The sequence below is a fragment of the Triticum aestivum genome, chromosome 2A, assembly GCF_018294505.1.
Source record: "Triticum aestivum cultivar Chinese Spring chromosome 2A, IWGSC CS RefSeq v2.1, whole genome shotgun sequence".
In the NCBI taxonomy this organism is placed as follows: Eukaryota; Viridiplantae; Streptophyta; class Magnoliopsida; order Poales; family Poaceae; genus Triticum; species Triticum aestivum.
This window is the reverse complement of record NC_057797.1, coordinates 181053367-181072284: the sequence shown is the minus strand read 5'-3', so window position 1 is coordinate 181072284 and position 18918 is coordinate 181053367. Positions and strand designations below refer to the sequence as shown.

The window sequence follows — 18918 nt, the reverse complement described above, 5'->3', positions numbered from 1 at the left end:
CCTGAGTTGTAAGGTGTGAAGTTGAGTAAGACTCAAAGCTTGACCACGACAGAAGAAAGAGGAAGGACGAAGGCCGTCCCCTATGCTCTTGTCATAGGCTCTATACGGTATGCCATGCTGAGTACCGCACCTGATGTGTGCCTTACCACATGTCTGGCAAGAGGGTACAAAGGTGATCTAGGAGTAGATCACCAGGCAGCGGTCAAAATTATCCTTAGAGGAATAAGGAAATGCTTCTCGGTTATGGAGGTGATAAAGAGTTCGACATAAAGAGTTATGTCGATGCAAGCTTAACACCTATCCGGATAGCTCTGAGTAGAGATACCGGATACGTATAATGGAGCAATAATTTGAAATAACTCCAAATGGAACGTGGTAGCAGCATCTACAATATAAAGTTTTGCTTAATACATAGGGATCTGAATATGGCAAGACCCGTTGACTACAACCTCTCTCACAAGCATAACATGATCAAACCCAAAACTCTTTGAGTGTTTATCACATAGTGATGTGAACTAGATCATTGAGTCTAGTAGACTCTTGGATGTTGGTCACATAGCGATGTGACCTGTGAGTGTTGATCACATGGCGATGTGAACTAGATTATTGACTCTAGTGCAAGTGGGAGACTGTTGGAAATATGCCCTAGAGGCAATAATAAATTGGTTATTATTATATTTCCTTGTTCATGATAATCGTTTATTATCCATGCTATAATTGTATTGATAGGAAACTCAGATACATGTGTGGATACATAAACAACACCATGTCCCTAGTAAGCCTCTAGTTGACTAGCTCGTTGATCAATAGATGGTTATGGTTTCCTGACCATGGACATTGGATGTCATTGATAACGGGATCACATCATTAGGAGAATGATGTGATGGACAAGACCCAATCCTAAGCCTAGCACAAGATCGTGTAGTTCGTTTCCTAAAGCTTTTCTAATGTCAAGTATCATTTCCTTAGACCATGAGATTGTGCAACTCCCGGATACCGTAGGAGTGCTTTGGGTGTGTCAAACGTCACAACGTAACTGGGTGGCTATAAAGGTACACTACAGGTATCTCCGAAAGTGTCTGTTGGGTTGGCACGAATCAAGACTGGGATTTGTCACTCCGTGTAAACGGAGAGGTATCTCTGGGCCCACTCGGTAGGACATCATCATAATGTGCACAATGTGACCAAGGAGTTGATCACAGGATGATGTGTTACGGAACGAGTAAAGAGACTTGCCGGTAACGAGATTGAACAAGGTATCGGATACCGACGATCGAATCTCGGGCAAGTACAATACCGCTGGACAAAGGGAATTGTATACGGGATTGATTAAGTCCTTGACATCGTGGTTCATCCGATGAGATCATCGTGGAGCATGTGGGAGCCAACATGGGTATCCAGATCCCGCTGTTGGTTATTGACCGGAGAGTTGTCTCGGTCATGTCTGCATGACTCACGAGCCCGTAAGGTCTACACACTCAAGGTTCGTTGATGCTAGGGTTATTAGGAAGACTTGTATGTGATTACCGAATGTTGTTCGGAGTCCCGGATGAGATCTCGGACGTCACGAGGAGTTCCGGAATGGTCCAGAGATAAAGATTTATATATGGAAAGTTGTTCGGGTTCCGGGAAAAGTTCGGCTTTTTCCGGTATTGTATCGGGAAGCTTCCGGAAGGTTCCGGAGGATTCCGGAGGTCCAGAAAAAGTTCCACCATGTCCAATACAGTAGCATGGGCTGTAGGGGGCGCCCTAACCTTAATGGGCCAAGGGCACCAGCCCCCCCAAGGCCCATGCGCATGGAAGAGGGGAAACCCTAAGGGGGAGGGCCTCCACTTGGCTTGGGAGGCACTCCTTCCCCCTTGGCCGCCGCCCCCAACCCTGGATGGGATCTAGGGGGCCGGCCCCCCTCTCCCCCCACCTATAAATAGTGGAGGGGTGGGAGGGCGGCCACACCCTTGAACCTGGCGCAGCCCTCCCTCCTCCTACCTTCTCCTCCTCCTCCATGGTGCTTGGCGAAGCCCTGCCGGAGAATCACAAGCTCCTCCACCACCATGCCGTCGTGCTGTTGGACTTCTTCCTCAACCTCTCCTCCTCCTTGTTGGATCAAGGCGTGGGAGACGTCTCCGTTCCGTACGTGTGTTGAACGCGGAGGTGCCGTCCGTTCGGCACTAGGATCATCGGTGATTTGGATCACGACGAGTACGACTCCATCAACCCGGTTCACTTGAATGCTTCCGCTTAGCGATCTACAAGGGTATGTAGATGCACTCTCCTTCCCCTCGTTGCTAGATTACTCCATAGATTGATCTTGGTGATGCGTAGAAAATTTTGAATTTCTGCTACAATCCCCAACATATATTTGATCAGACCACATATTGAACTTGTATTTATGTATGTGCCTTGCAAGTGTATCTTATTCTAGGCTAACTATTTGAAGAACAAAACCAACCATTCTAAAGTGAAATTCCAACAGACAACAGGATCTCGTAGCTATATTGCACACTGCGAGGCTCTTGTATTGCTTTGTTCCCGCCGGAGTTTGCCTTGCAGCTATGGTGGGTGTTGGCTCCGATTTAGTGGTGATGAGGCCCATATGGTTGTTCCCAGCGGTGGCTGCCCTCGGGTCTGGTGATGTGGTGGCCTAGTGTGACCTCGCAGCGGGCCTTTTGCTGGTGCTGCTCCCCCGCGTCTTCCAATGTCTATGGTTTTGCCGAGAGATCCTGTCTTTTTCTCAAATACACACGAGTGTGTGTATCATTCTTTATAGAAAAAGGGGAGGAAGACTCCCAAAAGATCCACTTGGTTTACAATATGTACATGCGGGGATACATTCCCGACTCCACTCTACACATAGACGGATTACTCCTGACCGACCCACATGCTACCTAACTCCTTGAACCCTCTAGTGTCGTCTTTAAACAGTTCGGCTTTGGCCCAGAACTTTCCTTCCTCTCGGAGTCGTTCCATGACCCTCGTAAGCGATGGGGTAGCCCCATTAAAAACGATGTCATTTCGGTGTTTCCAAATCATCCACATGGCAAGGAGGCATTTAACCCTTGTCGACCTCCGGTGTGTTAGATCTTGGTCCTGCCTCATGCACCATGCCCTAAGGATTTCACCCTGCAATGGCTCGAGCTCTTGACGTCCAGTCATCTCACCCATCCCACGGCAGACTTGCCTTGCGAAAATGCAATCGATTAGCAGGTGTTGTATTGACTCCTCGTGCTGGTCACATAGGGGACATGCGTCCTGGTGCGGTATCCCTCACCTGGCCAATCTATCCGAAGTTTAACATCTGTCCTGGATCACCAGCCACATGAAGAAGCGACATTGCAAGGGCGCTTTTGACTTCCAGGTGAATGAAGCCGTTTGCGGCACCTCAAGGCCCATGAATTTGGCCGTGTAGGCGGACCGAGCCGAGAAGCGTCCATCATGCTCCCAGGCCCAGAGAGTTTTGTCCTCCACCCCTTCCAATAGTTGCGTGGCCTCGATCCTCAGCCACAGTCCTAGGAACTGACCTAGTGCCCTGGCCGATAGGTCTAGACCAATGTCACCTGCCCATGTACCATTTGTGAGTGCATCTGAAATCCGCCTTGTGTCTCGGATGTGTCTCGGTATGCGGTTGTAGATGTCCGGAGCCAGCTCTCATATCCGGTAGCCGTCAATCCACCGGTCTTCCAAGAATAGCGTGCTCTGGCCATTGGCCACTGATGTTCTTGTCGCAGCATGGTATAGGGCCTGAGATTCGGCCGGTACCTCAATGTGGAACTCCGCCCAGGGCCGTTCCTTGTGCGTCTTTTGTAGCCAAGGCCACCTTACTTGTAGTGCCTCGTTCAACCATCTCAGATTTGGTATTCCTAATCCACCGGCCCACTTTGGCCTGCATACGCTTTCCCATGCCATTGCGCAATTTCCTCGTGTTGCTTCTTTCTTGCCACACCAAAGGAATCCTCGGCAAATCTTAATAAGCGTTGTGATGGTTTTTGCCGGAAGATTCATAGAAAGCATGGAGTGTATTGGTATTGCGCAGAGTACTGACAAGATGAGCGTGAGTTGTCCACTCTTCGGTAGCATTGCCGCCTTCCAATGCAGCAGGCAGTCCGCAAGTTTGTCCACCAGTACTTGTAACTGAGCCGTTGATTGCTTTCTTAAAGTGAGCGGCAGCCCCAGATAGGTGCATGGGAATGAGGCGCTCGTGCACCCTAGCAACGAACAGACTAGTGCAATCTCATCTTGGGAGCAACGGGTAGATAGTGCAGCGCTCTTGTTCATGTTGACAGCTAGCCCAGAAGCATGTCCAAAATGGCCCAAAATGGCCCCACAAGTGCGGGCCTCAAGCTCGGTTGGCTTGAAGAATACCATGACGTCATCAGCGAACGAGGATACACGTTGTTGCAATCCCGATATAGTCAGTTGAGTGAGTAGTCCTTGTTCCATATCGTACTGGAAATGGCAGCGTAGGGGCTCCATCCAAAGGATAAATTGCATAGGTGAAAGCGGAGCACCTTGCCGAAGCCCCTGGCAGGGAAGGATCGGCCTGCCAGGCGAGCCGTTTATCATTATTCTCATCGACGAAGTGGCCAGGAGGCCACATACCCATGCTCTCCACCGATCTCCGAACCCAACCCTTTCCAAAACTGCTAGCACAAATGGTCATTTCACCGCGTCGAACGCCTTGGTAATATCAAGCGTGAGCATGACCGTTGGGTGTCGGAGTGCGTGGAGCCGCCTCGCCGTGCATTGCACAAACATAAAGTTATCGAGATATCCTTTTCGACGCTCGTTAGTGTCAAACAGAGGAGCCTTCACGCAGGGTTCGCTTAAGAATTTGCCCAAACGGGTCAGCCCATTCTCAGAGGAGTGAGCAAAATAAAAACTATCACGAAAGATGCCATCGTACGATGAAGTCGAATCGAACCATGGAACTAACGCTGAATGACAGTTGTGCCAGCCGATGCAACTAGGGACTAGGTTTGTCTTAAATTACAACGCCACGCTTGAAGTAATATGTGCACGGGCAGATCATCTGTTTTTGAATCTTCCCTAAAAGAATTGAACAATGTGTTCTTGCACAAATTTCAAAACTTAAATAAACTTCTAAAACGTATTTTTTAAACGTGAAAAATTATTTAAAACATGAGTAAAATTATGAAATTCCAAACATTTATTGTTTTTTATGTTTGATACAGAATTAAATATATATTAAAATTTTTGGCAATATATGCTGAAAAATTTGTCACCGCACATTAAACAATTTTGATATACACTAAACAATATTTAAACACACTGGATTTTTTTGTGATATACGATGAACACTTTTAAATATATATTGAGCATTTTGAGTAATATACAGTGAACAATTTTAACTACACATTGAACAATTTTGTGATATACGCTAAACAAAAGTTAAATACACATTAAACATTTTTTGTGATATATGATGAACAATTTTTGAATTCTGAACAAATTTTCAAAAACTGAACTAAATTTGAAAACTTTGAACACTTTTTGAAATCATGGAAAAAATTGGAATTTTATAAAAATGAAAACAAAGGATAAAAGTAAAACAAAAAATGATAAATAAAATGAAAGGAAAAAAATAAATAGAAACAAAAACAGAAAAAAGAAAACAGGGCAAACCAGAAAACCCACAAAAAAACTAGGGAAAAAACCGGTTGAGGGAACCTTCTAGAAGGTTCCCAAAACCGGTTTGCCTGAAACTGCTCTAAAGCTCGAAGTGGGCCGACCTGTTTTGTGGTGCTCGCTCCAGCGCTTCAGCGGAAGCACGGCACCTGGACACTCGCGAGTGTTAAATAGGGATTGCCGGTTCTGTCGACGTTCTCTACCGATGTGGTTTCGGCCCCGAGGACACATTATCTAAGTTCCTTCCGGCTCTCCAGTGTCCTGGCAGCTATGGCCCCGGCGGCTTTGATCGGCGTCGCCTTCCAGTTCCTTGCTCGTTGGCATTGCCAGCTCCTACCACTTCCCCGCGGTGGTTCTCTCTGCCCCACTAACTCCCCGACCATGTCCACCTCCATGACTCACCTTGAGCCTGATCCATTGTTCATGGTCCGGCGGCTCTTGGTGCCATCCTCCGGCAACAAGTGCAGCCCCACACCCCTACCTGTGGTGGCGGTTCTGACCGGCGGCTTGACTTCTGCATCTCCGATTTCCAACCTGACGGCGATGGGATTGCTTGGACTCAGGCCAGGGCGAAATCCCTGCTTGCCTTGCCGATGCTGGCAGCGGCGACACTCGCGGGGGTCGTTTTCCTTCTGAAGGTGCTGCCATGGCCTTCATCCACGCCCTTGTTCGAGCACAGGGGAAACCCTTGGTCTGGTTCTTCGGATCGGATGGCAAAGGAGTCACTACGTCGATTCTTGAAGGACCCATCTTGTTCGCTCGTGATTTCCCCGTGGTTGGCTCTGGTGATGTTGGCTGTCGTGGCGATTTTGGCCTACCCCTCTACTTCGGGGCTTGTTGGGTTTAGTTGTGTTGTACCCTTTGTTTGGGCCGAGCATCCACTTGCTCTCTGCTCATGGCATCATGTACACGTCATCTTGTGCTCATGTATTATGTTGTACTCTCCCTTGTACTTATTCTATTTCCTTCTATCAATGAAATTATATGTAAACTTTGTGTATTCGTGAAAAAGAAACAATGGTATCATATGGTTCTATGGCCCGCTCTACGCATGCTCTCAAACCACCGGTGGAAGTTGTAACGCCACGGAAGTGGAATCTTCCTCCCAGGGGATGGGCAAAGCTGAATAATCAAGCAGGTGCAAGCATGGTTCTTAGATATGATTTAGTGGCCATCATATTTTCTTCGTGTCGCCAACTTTGCTCGACTTCGGAAGCTAAGTTAGGTGCATGCATGGAAGCTGTCTCTCTTGCTTTGCAACGGTGTGAAATGACGGTGATCATCAAAGTAGATGCCCCCGAGGTAGTGAATTTGATCCAGAATAGTGACAATGAGAGGTCTATCTACGCTTCTTTACTGCTTGAGATCAAGACACTAATGTCTTCTCGTCAGACTTGTATTACTCAAGTAAACCATAGTCAGAACACGGTTAGACACTCATTAACAAATTATGCTTGTATTGAGGGTATAACTGTTGTTAGACCGCGTCCTGCAAAGACAGTTGATCTTTGTGATAAAGAATGTAAGCCCGGCAGTGATTGACTAATACAAAGCTTGCCCGCAAAAAAAATCCAATACAAGGGAAGATAGGCACCACGCAAAACAACCTATCAAGAAAGAAAAAACAGTAAAACACCACCAGTCCACCATGAAACCACACCATGCCAAACTGAGCCAATTGTGTGAAAATTTTCTTTGCGCGTGACAAGAACATCGATGATGCTTTTCTCAAAGTAATTAAAGGTAATTAGAACTCTCTGATTATTTAGCTCTTCAAAATTTTGACATGGCACCTCTTCAAGTCTTATTGTGTTGGAAGCCTGTCTTCAAATACTCTCTCCTTAGCCTTGTCAGCCTGCAAATAGACACAATATAACTTATATATACATCATAGTTCACAGGTATGACTTCAAAGCAATATAGGAAACAAGCATCTAGGCCAATCTGATCCAATTCTTATGAAGTATTACTGGTTTCTTTCGCATAACATCAGTCACAGCGATATACAACCTCCATTTTTTTCTTAACCGTCCAATTGTTGATAAATTAGTCTTAGTTCATTAATCACGCATCCATCAAAGCGGGGCGATGGCCCGTGAAAACAAAATAACATGCACCTGCGGCCTAGCAAAACTGTGAATTTAAACCAGGTATAGGTCGCTTCAGAGTTTAGACTGAATTTTGTTTCAATCACCTTCCCCCTTCTCCATCTTGGGACAACACCGGCAGAGGGGCAGAGGTCCATTGATGGATGATTGGGCAGTGACAAGAGTAAAAAAAAGTGTCCCGGAGAAAATCAAGCACGTTGACGTATCAATGAACTTGGAATCACGTTTGATTTCCAACAGCATGCCACATATTTATTTTATTTATTTTTTATCCCAGGGTCCTGTTGTTTAGGGTTTAGATAGAGGAAACCTCAGTTATAGCAATGAAAGATTCACGGAAAGGAGAAGCATTGGCGACATCAACGAAGTGTTATGGATAAGAAACAGACTTTAAAATGGAGAAAGAACTTACCATCTTGTCCCATTTTGTAGTGGCAGTTATCACAGATAGGAGAGTGACCTGTGTGGCTCCACCAGCTATCATGCCAATCCAAAATCCCATTCCTCTTAGTTGCATTGTAAAACCAAAAAAGAGTGCAACGGGGATCCCAACAAGATAGAATGCACCCAGGTTGACATACGCGCCTAAATGCTGCCATCCACAGCCCCGAGAAACACCTGTCACAATAAAAGCATTAAACAGGACATCACATAACTATAAACAGGGCATCACATCACAAAATCAATACAGTTCAAGATTCTGCATAATAGCAAAAATCATACTGTTTTGACTCCGCACAACTTAAATGATGGATCTCTTTACATATATTGCCTCATATGAGATTATAGACTACATATTCCATATTCTGTTAAGTCATACATCCTCAAATCACATTCTGTTATTTATATATATCTACCCATGATGAACTTTCGAACACACCCAAGAATTTAATTTCCATTAACCTTATTGCATTAATGATGACCAACAACGGCACTGCCCTTGCAATGAATATGAGTACATAACAAGTACACAATTTCCATAGAGCCCTTCATCTAGTGCCGACAATTTATTCACCACTGATCTTCGACATATGGGGTGTAAAGATAATAGAGATGAGGCTTGGAGTGCGAGGGGATCATGTCGAAGGCTATAGAGACAATAGTTATCCATGTTCGGCCACGAGATGGGTAATAGCCCAATGTCAAGCTTATATTTATGGTGTATTGATATGGAGAGCAACATACAAGAGCTAGATTCGATCTATGAGCTAGATCTTAAGCTTGGTGAAGATGCTTCTGTCTAGGACTTTGCAATTCTGAATCGGCTTAAATCTTTGGCGTTGGCTTCTTGGTCTTTATATAGGGGGCATCATCTTGATTGGCAACTCTTGTATCTCCGACATGATATGATCTGGTGGCGCTGACTAGGTAAAATCTTCTAGATAAATTAAGATCCTGGACTTACTACATCACCATTGATTATCCCTCCGAGTACCTACCGTATATCTACGTGCAGGCTCCCGAACCCTAGGCACTTATAGGTTGATTCAGTCATCATCATACGTTGATACGGCATACATTCTGGTAGTTTAGCACTACTTATCGACATCTAGTTTAATTTATGATGCTACTGACAGTATGTAATGCGAAAGACATGGATACCTGAAAGGACTCCTTGGAAGCTGTCTGTAATGACTGAAATGGAAAGTACGGGTACCATTCTGGTGACATAATCTACAACCTCCTCCTCGTTGCTGAATGCAATTCCAATGAAGTGGCGCAGGGCTAGAAGAGTTGTGCTCACCAGGACTGCTGAACAAACTACAATCGACAAAGCAACACCTACCACCAAGCGAGCACCTTCTGGGTTGCCAGCACCTAGTTCATTTGAGACACGCACACTGGGACATGGATATGACATATGTTAGCTTGTTAAATTCGATAGAAACAAGTATAACTGACGATAGAAATAAATGTGCTAGCCGACCTTGCAGCTGTTCCAATACCGTAAGGAAGATTGTACAACAGCACCACTGTAGATATGCTGTTCAAAAGGACATCAATTTGGTAAACGTCATAGCACATGATGCAAGAATATCTTATTTAAAGTTCTACTGATGCATACCATATAGAAAGCACAGAAGTTTCAAGTGCTGGATTTGGTAAGATCCCAGAAAGCAGAACAAGCAGCTCGTAAGACCACCATTCAAGGCTGTGGTCAAGGAAAGTGAGATTAATATCTGGAGGGGAGAGGATACCAAACTGGAAGCTTAACTGAGGTAAGATTATGCAAGAAAATTGAGGTTCAGGAATTTCTTAACTAGACGTAATATATGTATAGAGCTTATCTACTTCGCTGTAAGAGGGAAGGAAGCATATTTCCAGTGGTATTGCGAGTGAATAATCTGTACTATGTTAATACCAAGTGGCCAAGATAACTCTTTCCTTCATCTGGCAAGTACTACCTCTGTTTCTAAATATACTACCTCCTTTCCAGTTTATAAGGCTTGCGCGTATCCCTAGATCTATAATTTGACCAACATAAGATGAGTTGTATAGTCTAAAAATTATATCATTACAAAGTAGATGATTTGAAGTTTCTAATGATATATATTTTATAATATATAAAATATATAACTTCGCACACAGTAGATTTTTTGTTAAACTTAATATGAATTTAAACAAGAGAGAAACATCATTCTTTATAGTACATTAGTACTATTAATTTTCATTACAAGTACTCGGCCTAGTTCTAAACTTCTCATGACAAGGGATGGAGATTATTTTTGTTAAAACTTGTCAAGTTTTTACATTTTACAACAATAAAGCCTTTCAGTCCCAAACAGTTGGGATAGGCTCAAGTTTTTACATTTTAAATACTATAAATTCATCTTTTGCATGAGAGACAGATGTACAAAACAACTGTATATATGTTTTTTTTTTTTGTAATAGTTGTTATCGAATCATGTTGGCCAATTTGTTCACTAGTGTCTAAAGATAATTCCTCACTGGATTACAAATCCTACTTGGACGGGGTCATGCCCCATGAAAGTGCACATATTTTTGAAATTTTGAAAATACCATTTGAAAAGCACAAGACACACTGTATAAAATTCTCAAAATAACAGATAGTGTCACTAGGGAAGAGTGAATATTCTATCTTGCAAGGTTTGAACTTCAAATACAACTCTGCGAAATACAGCAAAGACAAAAATCACTGCAAACAATACCAAAACTTAGTTTTACTGATTCGCAGTCGTTTGTCATTTTTGTATGTTGCAAAGGACATTGGAAGCGAAGTTGAAATTTGCATGGAAGTACAACACACACACTTTAACTACAACAACTTAAAAACTTCCTCATGTGCTTTTGAACAGCGTTATCATATTTGCAGAAAGATGCCCATTTTCACAGGATATGTTTGTGTAGTCAGATAAGTGGGCAGCAAATACTAATTACTCATATTCCTTTTCCAGTTTTATTAGAACTAGTTAAATTAAATATTTATAAATAGAAGAAGTACAGTCAACAGGCTCATCCAGAGCATGGTGGCCCAACAACAACGAATAAAAAGCCCATTGTCATAGAATATGTGCTTCAATGCTTGTAGTCAGACAAGTAGACTGCAAAAGTTGGCTACGATCCTTTCTGACTTGAATTAGGACTAGGCGACTTAGTCTATATAAACCAAAAAAGTTTAGCCCACAGGCTCATCCAGAGAATGGCAGCTAAATCTCATTGAACAGAAGGTACAGACAATTAGGGTCACGTGTATGGGTTAAAGCCTAGCGTTTCATAATAATCATTAGATTTTTAATGTGGAAACCCGCGTTACGAATAGTCATGAGGTCACAAATTGAGAACCCTTTCATAATACTGTGCGAGTGCAAATGTTTCATGAAAACAAATACTCACTGTTGAGAAAATTCGAACGACAATGAATCATTTGTTGTTATGCAATATTTCACAATACTATCTAAAAAATGGTCGCAGCTTTCATCAAATTGTAACATGCAGGTATATAAGAGCTCTTAAAACACAAAATCGACATTTTTCTTCAAAAAATACATAATTTGGAGATATAGTATTGCATATTATGGTTCCTCTATTTGTAATACACATTCTTCTAGTTTTCTTACTTCTCCTTTTCGTACATACCGTCTTACAGTTTTGTAGTGGGGTTACCTCCGCAGTGCACATTCATCGGATAAAAATCTAGTGAACATCCCTTTACATACTAGTAGTTCATTTCTTCCTTTCTTTATTTCTTCATTCTCTATACTACATTTTTATTTAAGTTTTTTCTACTGTCATTTTGTAGTTTTTTCTTGCTTAGAACAAATAAGAGAAATTCAGTATACTCCTCCGAAAGTATTGCAGCCTAGCTATGCTACAAATGCAAATTATGCTCAAACAACCAGCTACTTGTTCAGATACATTGCCCGGTGCACTACATCGAGCGGCAACTAATATATGGGGAGCTATCCCGCTAGCAGGAAGCTATTTCCCAATGGTGAAAACAGACTTCAATTTTGACATTCCATTTGAGAGCAGTAACTTAGTGAATTTTGAAATCGGTTTTTAAAAGGCCGATACATCATGAATTTTTGAAGATACTTCCTCCGTCCCATAATATAAGACGTGCCTGCAAACTGTTTTAGCTTGCAAAAACATCTTATATTCTGAGACAGAGGGAGTAGCTTTTTCTAACCAATAAACCTAGTACGGGAGAGTGTTATGACATTAAAAAACAAAAATAGTAGGTGCGAAAAAACATAAGTAGAAAGACATCCAACTTTACCCAATAATACAAATAAAATACCCAGATTTATCACATAGAGATAACACTAGTATTATCAATTATCACTTCATTATAATTATAATCTTAATAATTTGGCTAACAATGCCAAAAGGTGTGTACTGGAGACCATTTCAATGTCCACAGGGACAAGTAAAACAGAATGAAGAGTACGTTAGCATACATGAGTATTGCTGTATTGGATAATATTTGGGTGGACAAAGTATGGGAAACACTCATCAAACTAACAAGGCATCATATTAACGTTCATGCTAGAGTCTAAAGCGACATCAATATGGAAACATGTTCAGATGACATTTACTTACCAAATCATAAGAGCCGATGGTACAGCCAAACGCATGAAACTGCCAATTCCTTTAAAAGCTTCCCACGTGAGTGGAGCACGTGTTTTCTCACAAGAAGGTGAGAACTTGATGTAAAGACCAAGAACAATCACTTCAACCCAATCGCAGATGCTGACGGATAAAGCAGCTCCAGCATTACCCATACCAACTTTATAAACCAGGAACCAACACAGAGGAATAAATACAGCGAGTGTGATCATGGAGCTAAGAACCATAGGAAAAATGAGGCTCTGACACTGCAGAAACTTTGAAAAGCATTGAGCAACACTGAAGGCAAATAAACCAGGGATAAGCCACAATGCATATTTCCCAGCCTCATTTGCAATTTCTGGTTGCTGACCTATGAGAGGAAGTACTTCCGGAATGAAAACCCATACAATGGCGATGGGCACACTCACAATAAGAAGTACAATGATGGACCTGTAGGTATATAAGGATAACTTATGATACTGTTCTGCTCCATAGGCCTGCCCACAAATAGTTTCCAATGCGCATGCCAGTCCTATCTAAAAGGAAACTGCATCAGTAATGAATTGACGAATCATACACATACTGTTCAGGAATAAACGGAAGAGGAACTAGGATGAACTGAAGAGATATGCTGAAAGAATGGTAGGAATAACAATGATGCTTGTGCAAGGCGGGCAACAATTGCTGATTACAAGAATATGAAAGTTTTAATACAAGATATCAGGGTTTACATGGTTTAAACTAACACCTACGCCAAGATTATTCTAACTTAATTAAGATCTATATTTATAAGTGCAGGAAGACTGGGATAGTCAACAGGATAGAGATTTGGGTCCAAGTACCACTGCATATAGTGTGAACATCATGTTTACTAGTTAGATCTGATCATTGTATTGCAACAATCCTAGTTGCGGAACCGCCTCGTAACAGGAAATTGGTGGAACCACATCGTGTCATGGCCTGCAGCTCTCACTGCGCCGTTTCCCCCGCAAAAACGGTCACGCTGGAGATGTCCCATTTCCATGACCAAGAATCAGGTGTTCCAGGGGGGTGGCATTCACATCCTGGATCAGCTCGAATATTTGCACTGCTTGAGTGTACATAACATAGAGATGGGGGCTTAATGTCTCTAATCCATCTTTGCATCAGCTAGACCTTCAGTGACATGTATGAATATATGTTTGAGGCCAATATATATACTGTCATGGTACATAAAACCTCTAGTTACATTAATGAAATCACTACGCATAAGATAAAGCATTGGACCAAGTGAGCTGAAAGTATCAATATAGTATGAATTTATAATTTTTCACAAACTACCATTTGTCTCTCGTATCCTGTGAGCAACTAAACTAGGGCAATACTACAACTAACCTATACTGTTTGAGGCCTCCTATGAGATGATGTAACTGGCTGTGTTTAAAACTAGTTAGGGAACTCTTGGGATATACTCTTGTGCAGCTATCTGTTTGTATTCTACTTGCTTCTGTTTGGCCATCTTCTGATGAAGTTACACTTAAGCTGTCGTGATCTACAGTACATATGTTGGAGACTGGGTTTTCAATTAAGGGAAAGTACCAACTTATAACCAGACTAAAAATATGACAATGGAACTGGCAAATCTCTCTCACCCGATTGAATCAAGATGACTCAGATCAACCTCAAAAGAGGCGCCCTGAATATCCCAACTTGCACTTAACAGCCTTTGACTTTATAGTGATATCGGTAACCCACATTGATCTACGCCATCAAAATTCTGATACAAGTTTGTGCGCTTATAAGCTTATTATCCTCTTATGACGGTAGTTTTACCAGATATTCTTGCTGAAAACTGAAGTCCAACCAAAGCGAATAGGACACATGGAAGTAATCTAAACTCCAGTGTGGCTTTACCCTATGATAAGCAACACAAACAAATAAATCGTGTTTAGAAAGAGTATCACTTGAATTTGAAAGGTGAACCTGAAGCCTCCTTATTCGTAAGACTGGTACATGAGCCTTAGTAAGTTAGTAGTAGTGATATAATCGTCATATTGAAGAGACAAAACAGAGCACTGATGGTTGCGCCACATATTGCAACCAACGACGCAAGTCCGAAATTGAAGCCCAAAGCAGAAGCAAACAAAAGGTGGATTTTCAAAATTAGCATACAAATTCACGGGCCTTTTCATGTCACTGGTACGCATGTTTGACTTGCGGTCATCAACCACCCCGGCGTAAGCATTCGTACAAGCATCTCGTGGGCACTGAGTGTATACCAAGATAAGAAAAGTCATCTCCCATTCGCCCGTGGCGACTCACGACTAGCACGCACAATCTCATGATGCAAAAAATGTAAACAAAAAATGTGGAAGGAATGGCAAACGGAAAGGGGGGTTGGTGGGAGCGAGCTCACGAGGACGCTGAAGCCGGAGACGTTGGTGAGGGAGTTAGCGATGGCGGCACCAGCGAGCGCGACCTCGCCGAGGTGCCCCACCATGACGGTGGAGATGAGCTGCATCAACAGCTGCAGCAGCGCCACCGCGATCATCGGCGCAGCCAGCGCGGCCAGCCGGCCGGACTCCTCCGCCGCTTCCCTCCACCACGGCCGCTTGCCTCCCGCCTCATCGGGCACCTCCTTGTGCTCGCTCCCCCTGCTGAGCAGCAGCGGCGCCTCGGAGGAAGAGTCCATGGATGCCCGCCCCCGGACCACGCGAAGGGAGGTGGTGTGGAAATGGAATGGGAAGAGGACCGGGGTTCGAGGACTCATCTCCTACAAGAATATCTCCTCTTATAAAGAGCGCAAGACATGGTTGGCTTCTACTAATTCCCATGTGTTCTCGTTCTTTTGAAATGAATTGAGAAGCCGCCGTGGGTCAGGGTCAGGGCAGGTAGGATTGGGAGGCGGATGCTCCATTACGCCATTTGTCTTTCAAGTCAAAACCCTGATTGGTGGCGACTCGGGACATGAATAACGGGGCGGCGACCCTGGAAGGCGGTCCGTATGGTGGCTAGGCTTCTGGGTTGTTTGGACGATGAGGGCCGGGTGTAGCGGTGGGTGGTTCAAGTGCATTTTTGTCCTTCGCGGTGGTATTGCCCAGATCCGAATCTGGTGGCTGGTTCTCGTCGTGACTGGTTTGGGTGCCTCATGGTGACACGGGTGAGCTACCGAACGAAAGCGCCGCGGTTTTGCGCCGACGGTGACGATATCTACATGTGTCATTATCTTTTTGAAGACGTCGTCGTGTTTTTCTTTTCCGTGGCGAGTCTCCTGGTGAAAACCTTTGTCCTTTTAGGTTCGGCAACGGCGGTGCTTGCATTCTTCTATTCAGTTTGTCATACAGTCTACAAGGTGTGAGCTTGGAGATGGCACCACTATATCATTCTGGTATGATCTTTGGACAGAGAATGGCCGGCTATCCCACTCCTTTTCAACCCTTTTCACCTTTGCCAGCTGCAAGTCTTGCACAGTCGCCTCACAGTACGTCTCTGGACACTGGATGATGCAACTTCACCCTAATCTATCTTACACAGCGCTGCGGGAGCTCGAGAGACTAACTCGGTTACTAAGTTGCATCTCACCAACAACTGCTAGAGCAGACATCAGGAGGCCGCTAGCGTTTGATAGCAAGATTTCTACGACATTTTTTACAAGATGCTTACGTTCAGGGGCAGGGACTGCCCGTTGGCCCGTTACATTTGGGACCGAATCATACACAAACGACACCGCGTCTTTCTATGGCTGGCCCTCAAGGACAGGCACAACACCCGGGATAACATGCTAAGGAAGCACTGGACAAGGCTTGTAAAGCACAAGGGATGTGATTTATGCCCAGCAGCCGAAACTATGCATCATATAATGCTTAGATGCAAACTTGCACAAACTGTTTGGGCCAAGGCCGGCCTCCTGGATTTGGCAGTCTCATGTGAGTCTGCAGCAGATTTCTTGGCCTCTGACATAGCAAAGGAGGCACATGGCGCGCTCTGGCATGTCTTCTTTGCAGCTGCTGCTGTTGCGCTTTGGCATGCTCAGAATGAGCAAGTTTTTCACAACAAGTGTTGGACAACTAGAAGGATTCTTACTGAGGTGGCCGACCTGATCAAGCTATGGACACTACGAGCACCCGAGGGAAATGTCAGGGACGTCTATCTTCTTGGGCTGATGTAATTGTGCGAGAATAGCTCAAAAGTTTTCCCTGCATCCTGGCTTTACTTCTTTCCTTCCTTCCTTCCCTTTCCTTGTTTTATTTCCCGGGCTTGGCGTTGGCCTGCTGCACGCTCTGTGCGGCGCTCACAACGCCTTCATGTAAAAAGACTTTGGTCACCCAGTCTACGGCCTGTTTTGAATGTATAAGGTAGAACATGATCTACCTTTTCTTTCAAAAAAAAAAGGCGTTGTCGTGGAGGCTAGGTGTCCCTGGTTGTGTCGTGGCGTTGTATTATGGTCGTCCTGTGATTAGTTTTTCGGCAACGTAGTCGTGTGTGGTTATGTTGGTCAATTATTTAGGGATCTGTTGTATTAGAGGGTTGCCTCACCACATTGTATTGTTTTGCCGTGTAATTTGATAATGTTGTTTTATTTATAAAGCGGGGGCGAAAACCTATTTTAAGAGTTTTGAGCACCAAAGACGTCTCCAATCGTTGTTCTCTTTTTGAAGGCACCATCTTGGGAGATAGCTGGTGGCTATCGTTGGTTGGCGTTGGTTAGCTGAAGGCACCATATTGGAGGTGGTACGGTCTGCCATCTACCGTGTTGACGATGGTGGGTCTTGGCTGCGTGGCGGTCTTGGCGATGGACGTGTGTTGATGGACGCGCGAGGATGATGGTGATGTCTGATGTCATGAGGGTATTGACGGCAGTTCGTTCTGGCAAGGTCAATGGATCTCTTCTGAAATTAGGATGACGGAAGATGTCTGCGGCAGATTCTAGAGTATGCGCATGCGGCGCATGATGAGGGTCTATTATACCAGTTGATGATCTCGGTTCATCGTGGACGGTTTGATGAAGCCATTGGATTAGATGATGTTTGTGAGGGCACATCGTTAAGCTAGTAGGTGCAGTGACATAGATTATTATTGGGACTTTGAAATAATTCATGTGTTTGTTTGTCATATTTTATTAAATAATAATTTGATAAAGACGACTGCGTACATCGTTTAATGCACTCGTCGTTTTTTTTTGAAAAGGGAAAGGAAATGGCTCGCGTGGAGGCGAGCGAGAACCCTGGATGCGGATGGTACCACCCGCGGCAGGACTAGTCGTACTACTAGCTGCTTCGATCCGGTCAGAACCCGTATTTAATGCGTTTAATTAAGAAACGTGTTTAGTGGAACGGGAAGCTACTAGTAGTCGTCGAGGCGTGCACGCGCTACCGTATGAACTGAAACACCACTCCACTAGCACAAAAGTATCCATCAATTTAACAGATGTAGAGACCATCGTTCCACCACCTTTGACGGCATCATGTAGCGTTGACAGCTTGACATAGACCTATACCAGCCACTTCAGGAATCAAACCGTCCATAGTTCTGACTGTAAAAAGTGGATCGCCTTACAATTGGATCTGCTGACCATTGGATGTTTCTGCGTAGGTGTGTGCGTGTTTTTCAAGGTTTGTAGCTTCTTTTGGGTAATCTTTCCAGCTAATTCGTGCTTGTCGCCGGCAGCAAAGATGGCCTTTTCCACACTACTAGGGTGGGAGTGGCAACATGGTGGTGTGTGCTGGTTTTGTTATGATGGCCTTTGTATGCAGATGCATTTTTTTCATTTTAAAAGAATTTTGGTCATTTTCTTTTTCTTTTTACTAGCAAAACGCCCATGTACAAATTATATTACTCCCTCCGTTATAATGTAGTGCATATAGATTTTCTAAAAAATCAAACTTTACAAACTTTGATCAAGTTTATAGATAAAACTATTTATATCTATGATACGAAATATATATAATATAGAAATACATCTTTTATGTATATGATAATATGTATTTGGTATTCTAGATGTGTGTGTTTTTCTCTATAAATTTGATCAAACTTTATAATGTTTGATTCTCAAACAAATTATACGACTGAAAAGTGGGAGGCTTGTGCACCACAAGGTTTGCAATTTCGTCCTAGT

General features: G+C 43.6%; 1 protein-coding gene across 1 annotated transcript; it reads right to left on the bottom strand.

The window, feature by feature from the left end:
- Positions 1–7083: 7083 nt before the first annotated feature.
- Positions 7084–15784, bottom strand: LOC123188230 (protein DETOXIFICATION 12). The gene is made up of 7 exons (XM_044600268.1): positions 15220–15784; positions 12816–13360; positions 9817–9903; positions 9679–9735; positions 9354–9592; positions 8164–8369; positions 7084–7498 (listed from the first exon to the last, which is right to left on the bottom strand). The coding sequence occupies exons 1-7, from the start codon at positions 15571–15573 to the stop codon at positions 7448–7450; spliced, it is 1539 nt and encodes a 512-aa protein (XP_044456203.1). The 5' UTR covers positions 15574–15784; the 3' UTR covers positions 7084–7447.
- Between the last annotated feature and the right edge of the window lie 3134 nt (positions 15785–18918).

Bases quoted from the DNA above. Each gene is read 5' to 3' on its own strand.
- LOC123188230 (XM_044600268.1), bottom strand. From the start codon at position 15,573: ATGAGTCCTCGAACCCCGGTCCTCTTCCCATTCCATTTCCACACCACC. The intron at 9,593-9,678 runs GTCGGCTAGCAC...TCCATGTCCCAG, and splicing joins GGTATTGGAACAGCTGCAAG to TGTGCGTGTCTCAAATGAAC. The intron at 8,370-9,353 runs GTATCCATGTCT...TTATTGTGACAG, and splicing joins CTTCCAAGGAGTCCTTTCAG to GTGTTTCTCGGGGCTGTGGA.